The sequence below is a fragment of the Benincasa hispida genome, chromosome 1 (genome assembly GCF_027475165.1).
Source record: "Benincasa hispida cultivar pf3 chromosome 1, pf3_genome.v1.1, whole genome shotgun sequence".
Classification (NCBI taxonomy): domain Eukaryota; kingdom Viridiplantae; phylum Streptophyta; class Magnoliopsida; order Cucurbitales; family Cucurbitaceae; genus Benincasa; species Benincasa hispida.
The window spans coordinates 88,177,857-88,192,780 of NC_143478.1; the positions used below are offsets into that span (position 1 = coordinate 88,177,857).

General features: G+C 34.2%; 1 protein-coding gene across 1 annotated transcript; it reads right to left on the reverse strand.

Moving 5' to 3' along the window:
- Positions 1-10,826: 10,826 nt before the first annotated feature.
- Positions 10,827-12,665, reverse strand: LOC120085564 (large ribosomal subunit protein uL6-like). Its single transcript, XM_039041642.2, has 3 exons — positions 11,974-12,665; positions 11,201-11,323; positions 10,827-11,106 (listed from the first exon to the last, which is right to left on the reverse strand). Exons 1-3 carry the CDS (start codon positions 12,346-12,348, stop codon positions 11,017-11,019), a joined length of 588 nt encoding a protein of 195 aa, XP_038897570.1. The 5' UTR covers positions 12,349-12,665; the 3' UTR covers positions 10,827-11,016.
- Between the last annotated feature and the right edge of the window lie 2,259 nt (positions 12,666-14,924).

Sequence of the window (14,924 nt, forward strand, 5' to 3'; positions counted from 1 at the left end):
TGACCTTCTTTTTCTCCACCAAATAATTAGGGCAATTCGGTTTTTAATGTCCCTCTTGGTTGTAGTGGAAACATTTTTCTTTAACAACATTGGCCTTCTTCCCCTCTGGGCCACAGGTTGGTTAGCTTTATTCCCCTAACCTCCTTCTTTTTCTTCTAATTTTTAGTGCCAAATGAAGAAAGCACAAACTTAGTTCCAAAGGTCGAACATCTGTAGAACTTCTTGGAGGAAGTGGCAACATTTACCTTTCCCTTCTATTCCTTGACTTTCATTAAAGATTGATAAGTCTATAGCTCATTGAGAAAGGTGGTTAGGTTGTAGTACAATATTCATAACAACACTACTACGAAACTGAAGGAAACTTTCTGGCAGAGTCTCCAAAATAAAGCTAACTTGATTGGCCTCATCGATGACAACCTTATTCATTTCAGCCACATTAAAATGGACCATCATTTATGAAACATTTTTTTTTTTTTTTTTACAGATGTCTCCTCTTGCATAGAGGCATTGAAGATGAATTTCATAACTTTATGTTTGGTCTGTGAGGACAGTTGTCCAAACATCTCTCGTAGTGAATCCATAATCTCATGTGTAGTGACCATAGATTCATACTTATTTGCCAATAGTTCAGACAAGCTGGCAAGAATGTACCTCAGGCCTTCTCATTTGCCTTTATCCATCTCTCGTGTGCATCTCGAACATTTCAAGCTGCATTTTGAGGTGGGGTTTGAGGACATTCCTCAAAAAGGACAAACCTTAGGTAATCGATGATTAGCACAGTATTGATTGTGCTTTTCCAACTCATGTAGTATCATACTTATCAGTACTTAATAGGTTAGTGCTAGTCAAATTGAAGTTTTCTAAAATCATACAAATTATTTATATTAGTATATGCATTACCCATTAAACTAATCAAAATTTAGAAAAAATTTAATCTACCCTATGTGACATCTATTTTTGCAATGATTCTTCAGTGAGTTACGATAAAAGCCACCATAGGTGGACAGTCACCCCTTCACTGAATTGAGACATTTTTAACCAATCATTATACTAGAATAACTCTTATTCTTATAATAATTAGTCACTGTTGTTTGTCAAGACATTGTTAGCTTGTTTAACAATTTCTTATATGTAACCTTTCATTTTAGACTCTAAAGTTCCGCCCAATGGGTCAACCATAAGGAAAACCCAATTATGGCAAAAACTAAAGCAATCCTATCCATTATTGGAGTTGAGTAATTTCATACAAATACCTTCTTTAGGACACAAGCAAATGGTGCCACAAGGCTGAGCATGAAACCTTACTGCAAACTAATGAAGAAGACTGTGGGATGTGTTGAAACATGTCCCTCTCCCACTTAGTATACATACTTTCTCCATTCACCTTGATATTGACTTATGCAAACACCTTTCTTAGGAGGACACAAGCAAACAGTGCCACGAGGCCGAGTATAGATCTCATAGTGTGAAATTTTAGGGAGAACGTGAAAAGAAATTGGCATATCATATACATCATTTTCCTCCCACTAAGTGTTTTAAACCTAGGGTCGTTACTTAGGCAAATTGGCTAATTGCCCAAAATAACTCTTATGTTAGATAGTTTAGTAATATATGATTTTTTTTCATTCCACTTTAATAAACTAAATCATGTATTGCATGCTTATAAAATACTTGTCTAATTCACCTTCCAGGTCGATTCCCAGATAGGGCTACTCCATTTTCATCAACTTAAATATCCCAGTCTTAGACAGAACCATTGTAACACTTGAACTAAGTTGTAGAATAAGTCAAGCCAACACTTGGGCCAAGGAATTAGAATGGATTGTAGACTAAGGAAAAGAACAAAATACCTATATGGAATAAACATTCACCTGTTTGTGAACCCCCAGGGACTATCTTATTCAATGTTTGTTCAATTACTCTTTTACCCACAAATGTGATTTAGGCATTGGGTTTGACAATAATCATATACCCCAATATACAAAAACTAGCTGGCTAAGTGTTCAAGTTATGCTTTGAACTTAGAAAAGCTTAAAGGCATGGGTTGGCCTGGAAAGGGGCAAAATTTGGATAAGTATTGGAAATGAAAGCTGGAAGAAAAGTTGAATATTTGGAGGGATAAGAGAGCTTAAACACTTAAAGAGAATGAGAGAAGAAGAAGAAGAAGAAGAAGAAATAGAGGGAAAACTATGTGTTTGACCTTTGACAAGGAGAGGTTGAACTCATAGCATCGTTTAGGATTTGGGTAAAGTAAAGAGTAGGACTCAATCTTTGAGGCATGATAAGTCAAGTGAAATCCACCTCACTAAAGTGAACGCATACCAAATAGAACCCTATCTGGATGCATGGAAGGATGAATATGAATATCTAGGGTTGGGTTGGTCACATGACGAGAGATTTGGCTAAGTGTTGGACAACCATGCGTTGAGCAATGCACAACTAAGTGAAGAAAATGGGGGGTTAGGCACATAGTGGAAGAGGAGTTGTACGCATAATATGTTCGGGATAAGAATTTGGATAATTGTTGGACCTCACATAAGAAGAATCAACACATAAAGTGGAGTAAAACCCTAAGATATCAAGGGTTGGATGCGTAAAGCAGGATTTGGACACATAAAGGGATATGGGGACACCATCTTGGGTATATGAGGAACTTAGGTAAAGCATGAGACAACCACTTGAAAAGAAGTTACACCAAGAAACCATAATAAGACCAAGTGGACGCATACCTTAAGGAATTAAGCATGGTAAGATGCATGGGGATTTTGGAAGTAAATAAGAACTATGCTATAAACTCAAGGGAGGAAACCATGCTGTGAGAAGAAGATAAAAACCAAGGAAGAATAAATTTAGGGGAGGTTGGACGCATAGTTGGGAACAATGTGTTCAAAATGATCAAAATGTAGAGATAAGTTGGTGGCATGGAAGGGACCATGCATCCGATCAAAGTTCCTTAAGGAGATAAGTTCAAGTTGACATCGAAGTGAGATATGTGGCTTAACCAAATGAGATATTAACTAAGTCCAAGTAAGAAGTAGATGCCTAAAGGATGGAGATAAGCATGAAAAGGACACCTCATGCAAAGCCTATACATTGGGCATAGCAAGGTGAGGACATTTATGATTAACATGCAAGTAGGAGGTGGCTACATGTGGAATAAGGAGAAGTCATGTAAACTCTTAGGCTAACACCCTTAAGGGGACTATGCATTGGCTATTGCATGGTGATGACACGTGGGATTTTCATATAAGTGTAGGTGTCATGCTATGAGGACTTGTATAGGTGACAAGGATGGCTGGAGGTTGCCTATAAGGTATTTATAGAGGATCCATCCCCGTTGTCCATGGAACCCTCTCTGAATAATCCACCTTTTGCGGGATTATTCCCGATATAATCATAAAAAGCTAATTTTTCAGGAATTTTAGACCAAGCTTCTGATAAACTTTGATTTTCGGCTAACCCGGCACTAAACTCTTTGATATATTTCTTGCTGGAAGTATCCCTGATCCCATTGATAACGAGTGGGCCCAAATAATTCAATCGGGGTAGTTGCTGAACCATACCACATAGTTCCAGCAACAACAAAAGCTGCAAAAAATACAGCAGCAATACTACTCGAAATGATGGTTTCAATATTTCCCATACGTAATCCTTTGTATAGACATTGGGGCGAACGAACACTAAGATGGAATAGGCCTGCTAATATGCCCAATGTACCTGCTGCAATATGATGTGAGGCTATTCCGCCCGGAAGGGGCGATCTCGTAGTTCTTGGTCTGTGAAGATACGTTGTTAGGTGCTCCGTTTTATTTTCCCATTGAGGCCGAACCTAAACCTGTGCTCGAGAGATAGCTGTCCATATACTGATAAGGGATGTATCGATTCTCGAGAAGAGAGGAGCCGAGGTGGTCCCTTGATAGGGAACTCCATTTCACATCATAAACTTGTTCCACCTTCAAAAGAGTGCAAGAGAGAGGTGTAAGAAAAAGAACCTAAGGTGCTGAAGTGACAAGGTTAGGCGTCCAAACCTTCAACCAGGCATTGGACACACAAACCAGGTGTTGGGCACACCATCTGAGCATTTGGAAAATGGCTCAGGTGTCCAGTTGATCTATATTAAAGTTGACTCTACGACCACTGCTATCTAAAATTGTTTCCAGACCTAGTTTTCATCTATTATGATTAGTAAGCTAAATTTAGGATTAAGAAGGTGTTTTAAGGTGATTTTAGACCCAAAATGAGCTTTTAAGTTATTGTTGAACTAATATAGGCACGAGATCTGAGAGGAACGAGGGACCTAGAAAAGGCTAGGAAAAAGGGGAGTTCCACTGGTGAACTATGAATGTTTATTTTCAAATGTTCTTGGTTGAATCTATATACATATATGGTATTATATATAGATGTATGGTTTGAAAAGCTGCCATGATCTTAAAATGTGAGTTCTTGAAGTTTAATTGGAAATCACCAATATCCTATTGGTTTACTTGGAAAATTGTTTTAATCTATGATTGGCTTGAAAGCATGTTTTAAATAGGATTTGATTGGAAACTCGTGTTTTGAAACGTGGTTGAGGGAACGAGATTTCAACTTCGGAGGAAATTGGAATTGTACCCTGGAAAATGTTAGCATGTCTCAAACACGTCTAACGGGATATTGTCGACATGTGCACATTAGATAGGTTGTATTGAGTACTGGTATTGTTTCCTCGTAACTTGACTTTGGTTTGATTTGGATACTAGGAACTGGTTTTTTCTGGAATTGCTTATGGAATTTATTTTGATCATGCCATCTTGTTTGACATGTTTATCAATTGATGCTTGTGTATTGAATACTCTTGATGTTTGGATGTGGTTTACACATAAATGTTATGTAAAGTTTTTCAAAACCAAAACCTATGTTCATATAAAAGATATCACTCAATGGGCTTCCCAACACACGTTTTCCAATTGTTTTGTTTTCTCCTCCCCCCCATGTAGTAGAAGAAAACGTTCCAAGAGTGCCACTCAAGGTCGGGATCTGTCACCCTTAGTCTGTTTTGGCTATTTACTTGAACTTGATCCATCTTTATGTATCTACATAAAGTTCGAGTATTCATGTAATAGCCATGGATCTCAGTTTATTGGATTTAGTCTATACAAGTATAGTTTACCCATTCAACAACACTTTTATTGAATAAATGTCAATAACATCTTTATTGATAATAGAAAATATTTAACATTACAAATTGCGAGTTTTAGAACATATAACTCAACAGCTTATTTTCCTTTTATATTTGCCTGACCACTTGGATCAAAATGTTCAAGTCAATTGCGTTCTTTGGTCTTTGTGACCTTATCCAATAAGGTCCAATGACAATCCTGCATGAGAGGCAATATCTTTAAACAGGTAAAGTAATTTAACTCTAACTTTTAGAGAATTACTTGTACTAGTCATTTCATTAAAATTGATGATAATCAACTTTAATTGCTAAAGACAAGTATATTTTAGAAGAAAATAATTAGCCTTTCCATTATGGATTCAATCATCCTAAAATTTTCAGTGTAGTATTTGTATGTGTTAGACATTTCAACTCATACTGATTGTACTTATTTAAAAGCTTAACATATTTTCAAACAACTTTTGAAAATATGCTTTATTACATAAAACATTCATATCATATGAATTAATTAGTAATAAAGATTGGAGAGATCGAATTTCTATTATGGTGATAAATGCACCATTTTCAGCATAAGTAATAGTTATGATATATGATGTCTCCTACTACACTAATTAAGATGGGCTTCCCGGTGCTAACATATAGAAACTATTTTACATCATTAAGTATATTCCAAGAATTACAATCAATCTAATTGTAATGAATAAAAATTTGATAGTGAATTCTCATCCAACTATCTAAGTGCGAATCTTAATTCTCCATCAAGAATCCAGTAAATCATATTTACTTTCTTTATTATTTTTTTTTTCATTGAGGTATTTCCAAAATTCCTCAAAATGTGATTTCCTAAGCTAATTTGGAAACAATTTCCTCATATAACTCTAGTCACATGATTTATATTCTTGGATCATAATACTTAATTTTTTAGATTATTTAGATAATTATCTAAATTAAGTTTATATTTTCTTCAACCTCTCATATATTGTCGTCTTGTTCTTTATTTTTCAAGCTTCACATCAAATATATCAATTAGGAGATAAATATAAGCTATCTTTCCAATTTGTGATTCATTAATCTTGTGGTTCATGAACAATTCATGAATTCGCAATAGGATTTTGAGAACATTATTAATAAAAGACAAATTCAAAATTTACACTGCCATTAAAATAGTGTCTGGTACTTTTCCAACTAATAACTTTTTCTCAAATTTTTTACTTATAACTGGAATTCAAAATTAAAATCATGAGAGAGAATGACATAAGTTGAAATATATAAAGTATATTAATTCATTCTGATTCACTTCTTCTTTCACCCAAGTACTTGGTATGCAATCAAATATCCATTCAAATTTAGCATCTAATTTTATGAACCCTATAAACCATGTCTATGCAATGATATTCCAGTGATTTAGAATCAGTGCCGTCGTAGGGTAGGTAAAGTGCTCCTTTATTGGATTGAGACATTTTCAACCAAACATTATACCAGAAATTATATGTGTCATTGATGGGGGAGTCTATTAGATAAGTACTTTCGTTGTAATTGTTAAACTCTTTAGAGTGAAGTTTCGTTCCACCGGGCACACTGCCCCCTATATGTAGGTGTTTTTACATCGAATTGTGTGATCAATCTGTGTGTCGTTATTTTTCTATTCGTTTTCTTGTTACTCTCTTGTCATATATATTGTTTGTGACGTCGTGTTTGATATTGTATTGTGATAAGATTCAGGAAAAACAAGTTGAAAAAAGAGAAGAAACTATATGCTGATAGTAAAATAATAATAGTAATAAATAAATAAAAAATAATGGCTTTCAGCCCAACACATGGAAATGAGATGAAAATCTCTTTGGATTCTTCCTCATATAACCGCCGCCTGAGAATAAAAAAATTATATCTGCATCAGTTTCTCCTTCCTTTAGGTCGTAAACACCGGTGAATAACAATAAAAAAACTCCAACAAACCCACAACACATCTTTGGTGATTCAAGATTTAAAAGCATAGGCCAGAAACTCCGTTAACGACTCCGACGACTGCAGTGGACCAACGAAGTAGGTGACTCAGCGATGACGTTTTTCAAAGCGAATGCTAGCCGAAGCTCATGACAACGGTTTCGGCGACCAGCAGGAATGCAAAAAGGATTCTTCTCCGTCTCGTGCGACTGACTATGATGACGACGTAGCATGTAGTGACAAGCAACGGGCAGCAAGCAACGACTGCGGATGTGAGCCAAACTCACGGAAAACTATGATTGACAACGGATGCAAAAGAATCTATTCTTTTGATAGCATAAGAAGATCCTTGGCCATATATATACCAAGATGCCTAAGCCGATTAGAGAAAATATAATTTTGGATGAAATAAGATACATATCATATTGTTTAAATAATTTTCATATCAAATTAAATGCGAGAATCTCTCTTCAAATTTGATAGGATTGATGGAATTGACATTCAACATGTGGAAGTAATTAGATCTAAGCACTCCAACTACATAAATTCTGCACGTTCAAATTTTCAGAATTTAGGTTAGAGAAGTACAACATTTGAAGAATCTCTTAATTGCTTCAATCCACTCAAATTTCGAACAAGGACTTCTCTAAGTGAACCCAAACTGAGCGGGATTTTGAGGAAGGGATTTTGAGGAAGATTTGAGTTGAGAGGAAAACTTATTTTTCTTTAAAATTTTTAATTTGCATGAACCCAAAATATATTTAAAAAAATACTTATTTATATAAGAAAATCATGCAAATTAACTTAACCTCAATTTGACACCAAATCAAGTCAAATTGGGTGGAATTTAAGGTGTTTATATTAGTGGAAAAATCTAATTTTTTTTCCACTAATTTCATTTATATTATTAAATAAATGAAATTTCACGTTCATAAATTATAAATGAAATTTGATTCTAATTTATTTATTATAACTAAATAAATTTAATAAAAATTAAATTAACTTAATAAAAACTAATTCTATATTTGAATTTCATAAATTCAAGTTATTATAAAATTAATTTTAAATAAATAAATATATAATTAATCCCTGTTATCGATTGAGCAAGCCTAAGAGGGAAGCTCATCCTTCTGCACGATCCATCCACACCGACAGGCAAATCTCCATCCATAGCGTTGGCACTTATTTGTATTTGTTTCTAACTCTATTTCATCAAGTGTATTTCATCTTCTTAATCTCTTCATTCACAAATCATGTATCAGACGCTAAATAGTTTTATTGAATGTCTTGATCGTTTCCATGTTCACTTCTCTGTCTATTTCCGCTCCTCCGTTTTTCGATTTCTCCATAAATTTTTCTTAATATCTTGGTAATTAATATGGATGAAACGATCAACTTAATCTGTGATAAAGAGATAAATGCGTTTAGCTAAAGCATGCTAGATGACATTTTCACCTGCGAGAGCAGAAGTGTAGATGTCATTCTGATCTGTCAAGAGAAGGTTAGAAGAATGCGTTAATTAAAGCCAGAGATGGAAGTAACTTTGCGTTCATTACAGAGATGTGGGAACATGGCTGATCACTGAGAGGTGTACGCCTATGGAAAAGCGGAACCACACTTATATCTTTAACGCAATTAGGAAACTTGCGATGTTTGTATTAATTATTTTTTCTGTTTCTGCTTCATACATAAGACTTATCACCGCATTACACGATCTTTGCATAATCTTCACAGCAGCCTTAACCTCAGTATCTTGTATCATGAATCATGTATCTTGTATCATCTTAGCTTACATTTACTTTAACGCAATTTATGTTATTATCACATTATTATCGCTTTACTTTACTTTATCGAATGTTTAATTTCTTGTACACAAATTCTTTATTAAATTGAAAAAACCCTTGGTCGCATGTATCACAAGCATAACGCAATAACCTAAAATAGTCCCTGTGTTCGACTTCGGATCACACCAAGAAACTTGCAGTGAAATTATACTTGGTTTCAACGCACAACATGCTACAAGAACATTAGTTAATAATGCACATCTAGTAGTATCACATATCATCATATATCGCTATGCATATCCATATTTGTATCAGCGCATTGTTTAAGACTCAAAATTTGCATCTGACAAGTTTATGGCACTGTTGCCGGAGAATTGGTAACAGGGACATGGACTTGAACCTTGCGTGCATCATTGTATAGTTTTTGCGTTATAGTTGGAATGTGAAGGTAAAATTTCATAAACATTTTTTTTCCATTCATCATCACCCGTTATATTGACCAGTCATACTCTCCATGTAGAGCCATCTTGCAGCTTTTGCTGAGGGCTCCTGAACAAGTCATTCTCATATTTTGATGACTTAGCCTGTGTCTTCGACAAGGACCGAACAATAAAAAAAGGAGCAAAGACACCTGGTGAAATGGCATCAAATGTACCAGAGCATATGCATGAAGGTGCTCTTAGAATGAGCTTGATGGAATTCTACACTTGGTTCCAAAGGAGGCAATTCATCAAATAGTAAGAAGAAGTAAGAGAAAGCATTATACTGAAGTTCACCAACTGAAACCCATTGCTAAATGGCCAAAAGAGCAACGTGCAACAAAGATTGAGCTACGTGCCAAGGTTGTGAACGAACTTAACAATATTCCAAAACTGCAAAAGCTACGAAGAGTTCTTTGTCTATTCCAATGGATATGAAATTTGAGTATTGTAAACTTCTTCTAGACAAGGCATGACCAACTATTTTCATCACTTACTTTTCCATGTTTAGTTTGGACATATCTAAATGATGACTTGTACTTTATAATATTTTTTATATTTCACTCTGTACTATTTTATGGACATGAATGTGATCTAGTTTTCTTTTTTTGCTATTTGTAAAATTTCTCTATCTCTACATGCATTAATGTGTTGGACAATAATTAATATCCTTTGAAGAGAATGGAATTGATTGCATGCTCACAAAGTTTGATATGTCAAACAAGGTTAAAGTTGGTGGAATGAGGACAATGCTACGTTCAACATATTTTATACAAATTGGTGAAACAAACAATTTGTACACATTTTATGTCAAACAAGGTTCGTGAAAATATGATATTTCATTTCAATTTTTTTCCCTTTGATATACGAAAAAGTAAAATCAGTTGTGATATATACTAAGATAACATGCATTTAATTTACATACGGTTATAACCGACTATTATAATAATCTGCACCCCAAACACAAACTCTTATAACCAGACTATAATAACCTACACAACAAACACAGGCTATTATACCACAAACTAACTACTATACCAAAGACTAATAACCTGCACTCCAAATACAAACCCAGACTAAAATAATAGACTATTATAACCCACAGACTATAATAAACACTGACCATTATAACCCACTCAGCGTCCCAAATGCCCCTTAAATGTTCTTATGGTGCATATAAATATCTAAGAATCGTATTACATGACTAGTGAGAGAACTATAATGAAATATTGCAAATCACATGGGGAAAAAACTCTACAACCCCACCACAAAATAAACTATAAATAAGGGTGCACCCTCCTCTCTCTATATATAGATAGATATTCCAAGCTGTACCTACAGTTTTCCCAGAATGTAGGGTTAATGGGCATCTAAGCTCAAATAACCAAGAATTAAGGATCAAGAGAATGTTAATGCAATAGCCTAAATTCGAAATAAGTGAAAAAGACCATCGCAGACAGATTACCAACCAAGCACCGTTTATGTGCCTCGACTAAAATTCATTCATAAAACAAAACTGTAATAAATTTTAAAGGGTGGCCACAATAAGAAACATCAGAAAATTACGCTATTAGTCATGAAAAAAAAAAACAATTCCGAAAGAAAACAAACTCTTGAAACTAAGAGCAGATATAACCTACAATTGTATTGATCACTCATCTCCTCCAACTATGGTTCCCTTCTCGCTGACATAGATACCATCAAGGAACTTCCGTATATCCTTGTTCTTGACATGACATTTCTGCAAAATAAGGCATAGAAGAATAAGCCACTCAATGATTTCTCTTTCCTTTTATGTGCAGCGAAGTTTGGATGTGAGTGTGATTAAGACAAACCTGGTTTATAAGGGCACAAGACCGTGACACAAGTTCAATATCATTTCCATCCAAAACTAGCTCATCCTTCACTTTCTCAGATCGGGTAATGGAAACTCCATCAAGCATATCCACCTTTCTCACCTGATAAAACAATTATGAGCATGATTCATAACAAACTCACAACAACGTATGGCCAATATTCTATCTTGTGCAATGCGAACTAAGAATGAATTAAAAACGACTGTAATTCCAATTCCAACATAAAAAAACTCTGCCATGAAGAGCAGAGCATTGAAGCAACCATCCTAATTATCCAACATACAAAACTCTGCCATGAAGAGCCGAGCATGAACGATATATTCATAAGCATCCAAGCTAACTCGTCCACCTTTGAAAGATGATCTCGTTAATCAATGCCAAGGCTTCTTTATATGATGGTTTTCGTACTAAACCGAAATTTTAATTTCTAACAGAACTAGTAATGAGATTCGAACGGCTGCTACCCAGAATAAACTTCAACTTCTAAGTATTGCTCCATAGGACCCCAGGAAGAAATCATGTGACGAGGGAGTACGTATTTGTAAAAATGGCAATTCATACAAGCATTGAAAACAACACAGGTAGAGAAATAGCAAAAATTGAATTTTTCTGTAAATATCTTAACACCAGGCAGACTCCGACAAATAAAATATGCAGTATCAACCCACAGCTCGAGTTAACAAACAAGCTAACAGCAAAGTTCGAAAACAATAGAAATCAAAATCTGGAATGAAGCATAGAGAAACGGGCACCTTCTTTTCACCAAGGAAGTTACGAATCTCAATAGACTTGCTGTTGTTTGTGATGCTAGCATTGATGGGAAAGTGAGCATAGACGAAACGCATCTTGTAACGATAGCCCTTAGTGACACCTGTAATAAGGTTCTCAACATGGCTGAGAGCAGTACGAATAGCGGCGGATGTCTTCCTGGACCCAAACCAGGCTTCGATACGGAGCTTCTTCTTGCCGGTGGCCTCGTCAGTGATAAGTTGAAAGTCGAGATTAAGGTGCTTAAAGTTGCGAACAAGCTTACCACGAGGACCTTCAACCTCGATGATCTTGGCATGCACCTTGATTTTGACCCCATCTGGAATATCCATAGACTCGGATGAAAGAATGGTCTTCATTTTTTTTTTTTTTTTTTTTTTTTGTTCTTTTTACTCTCAAGTCTGAAATGAAGCGGCGGCAGAAAACCAGGAAGTCTGCGGCAGGAGGCGGAGGAAGTCTGAGAAAAGATTTATATACAAAAAACAGGTTATGCGGCGGCTGCTGAAGAAGATCAGAAAATGAAAGAGAAAAATTAACCCTAGACTAAAGGGAACCACAGTTGGGCTTGGGCCGATATACAGAGTTTGATTCCTTTGGTTTAAAGGGGTTATAGTCGGTTCAGATCACTGGGTTTGAGCCCAGCTCAGAATTGGTCGGTTTGCTAAAAGTTCCATATAAAAGTCAAAATCCTTTGGTTCGGTTTTATTTATTATATTTTGGAAAGGGGAGGAAATAGCAAAATCGGGAGGTATCTTTTAATTTTTTTCAAAAGATAGAAATAATGTTTTTTTTTTTTTTTTGCAAAAGCATGCCACGCACGTGACTTATATTTTTATAATACCCAAATTGCTCTTGGTAGGGTCGATTAACCATTTCTTTCGAGTATTGTGTAATTACTATACCGTGTATAAATTCTAAATAGAAATACAGTGTAAATGGAATCGTCTGTTATGAGACCGTGAATCAGTTCTCAATAAAAGTACAGTCTAAATGAAATCGTCCGTTATGAGATTCAACCTAATGGATTTAGGAGATAAAGGTGTCGGATTTTTCTCTCATTTTAAAATTTGAATTGGCGGTTTCATATCCAATTTGGTTTGATTTAACCACTTTTCAAAAATATTCAGAATTAATCAATATTTAATTTGTTTATTACTATTTTTATTTTGATTTATAATATATCTTTAGATTTTTCTATTATTTTATTCGTTTTTCATTATTTTAAATCTGGATCAATTTTTTTTATCCTGATTAGATTTTTACTTAATATTTTATAATATTATCATATAACAAACTATATATTTCATTTAAATTTTATTTTTTTTGTATTTTCTTAATCATCTTTTATTCATTATCATCTTATTATATTACTATACCATTAATTTGTCATTTTGACAAACAAATAAGTATTCACTTTTGCAGTTTTGCTATTTTTACTATGCTTGTACAACAAGTTAGGCTTCTTTCGTAGGTTTTGTGGTTGATGAAGTTCTAAATACAGTGTAGTTGAAACTTAAATGAAAATGAAATTATGAATACAGTATAATTGTAAATAAACGATCTCTCTTCTTGATTTTTTCCCTCAATTATATTTGAATTTATATTTTATTATCAAATTAGATTTTATCTGACTACTTATCGAATTAATCAAAATAAATAAAAACTTCCTGATTTTTCTCTCCAATTTATATTTGAATTTATCTTTTATTATCAAATTTGGTTTTATCTAACTAACTTTCGATTTGTTTAAATGTTTGTTACAAATTCAATTGTATCCAAGTACCTTTTTCATTATTTTATACATATTATTATCACATTAGTTTAATTTTTTTTTCCATATTTTTCATATAAAAACACATAAAAATGGTTTGTTGTACTTAAAAAAAATATATAAATGGAAATTAAACATATAATAGGTCAATATTACTAAGGTCTTAACATCATTACTAACGCATGCTCCACAACTTAAGAAACAAGTTATCTTAAAATATGTTAAAATTCTCTTTTGAAAAGGTTAACATGCATTAGACATGGAATCCTACATAGGAATTCATATTCATTAAACAATATGCGTTGGTTCTACTTTCTAACATGAAGTTAAGTTGCTTGAAATCACATATCAACCCTGGCATAAGATTAATTTTTGCAAAACATAAGCTCTTTACTGAAGCATGTATACCTTAATCATAAAACATTTGGTTCCAATCCTAAGACTTAAAATCACATCACTAACACATGCTACCAATTTGACTTAACCAGAAGTCATGCTCAATGAACTTAGCACATAGTTTCTCTCAACTGTTCAGGAGATCACCTAAGTAGGGAAAATACACATTTACTCTCGACTGTCTCCTTAATTTACCTATAATCTTTACTTAACCCAAGAATACCATCTTTCTCTTTCCTATACATGGGATTGGTGTAGGGTTGGCAATGGGGTCGGGGCTGGGGTGGGGGGAGGGCGTCCCCTGTCCCCGGCCCTGTGGGGGAAATTCTCCCCCATCCCCACCCCCGTCCCTGCCATTTGAAGGCGGGGATGGGGGCAGGGATTCCCCGTCGGAGATTCTCCTACTAATTCCTTACGAGGATTCCCCATTTTTTAATTAAAATTATATTTAAAATTTGATTAGTCCACAAAAAATAAACAAAATTTAATAATTAATCTAGGAAATAAACACAATTTAGAAGTTCACAAATCTATTAAATAAGTTTATTGAATTCCTCATTTTTTTTAATTCAAGTGATTTTATTTAAAATTTGAATAGTCCACAAAAAATAAACAAAATATAATAAACTAATCTATGAAATAAACACAATTTCAAAGCTGACAAATCCATTAAATAAGTTTACAACTTAAAATTAAATAAAGTTTGAATAAGGAAGTCAATTAAAGACAAATGTCTTATACATTCACAATATATAAATTGCTCGTCTT

Excerpts from the sequence above, each read along its gene's own strand:
- LOC120085564 (XM_039041642.2), bottom strand. The coding sequence starts at position 12,348 with ATGAAGACCATTCTTTCATCCGAGTCTATGGATATTCCAGATGGGGTC. Across the intron at positions 11,324-11,973 it reads ACTTCCTTGGTGAAAAGAAG|GTGAGAAAGGTGGATATGCT; the intron begins GTGCCCGTTTCT and ends TTGTTTTATCAG. Across the intron at positions 11,107-11,200 it reads CTTGTGCCCTTATAAACCAG|AAATGTCATGTCAAGAACAA; the intron begins GTTTGTCTTAAT and ends CTTATTTTGCAG.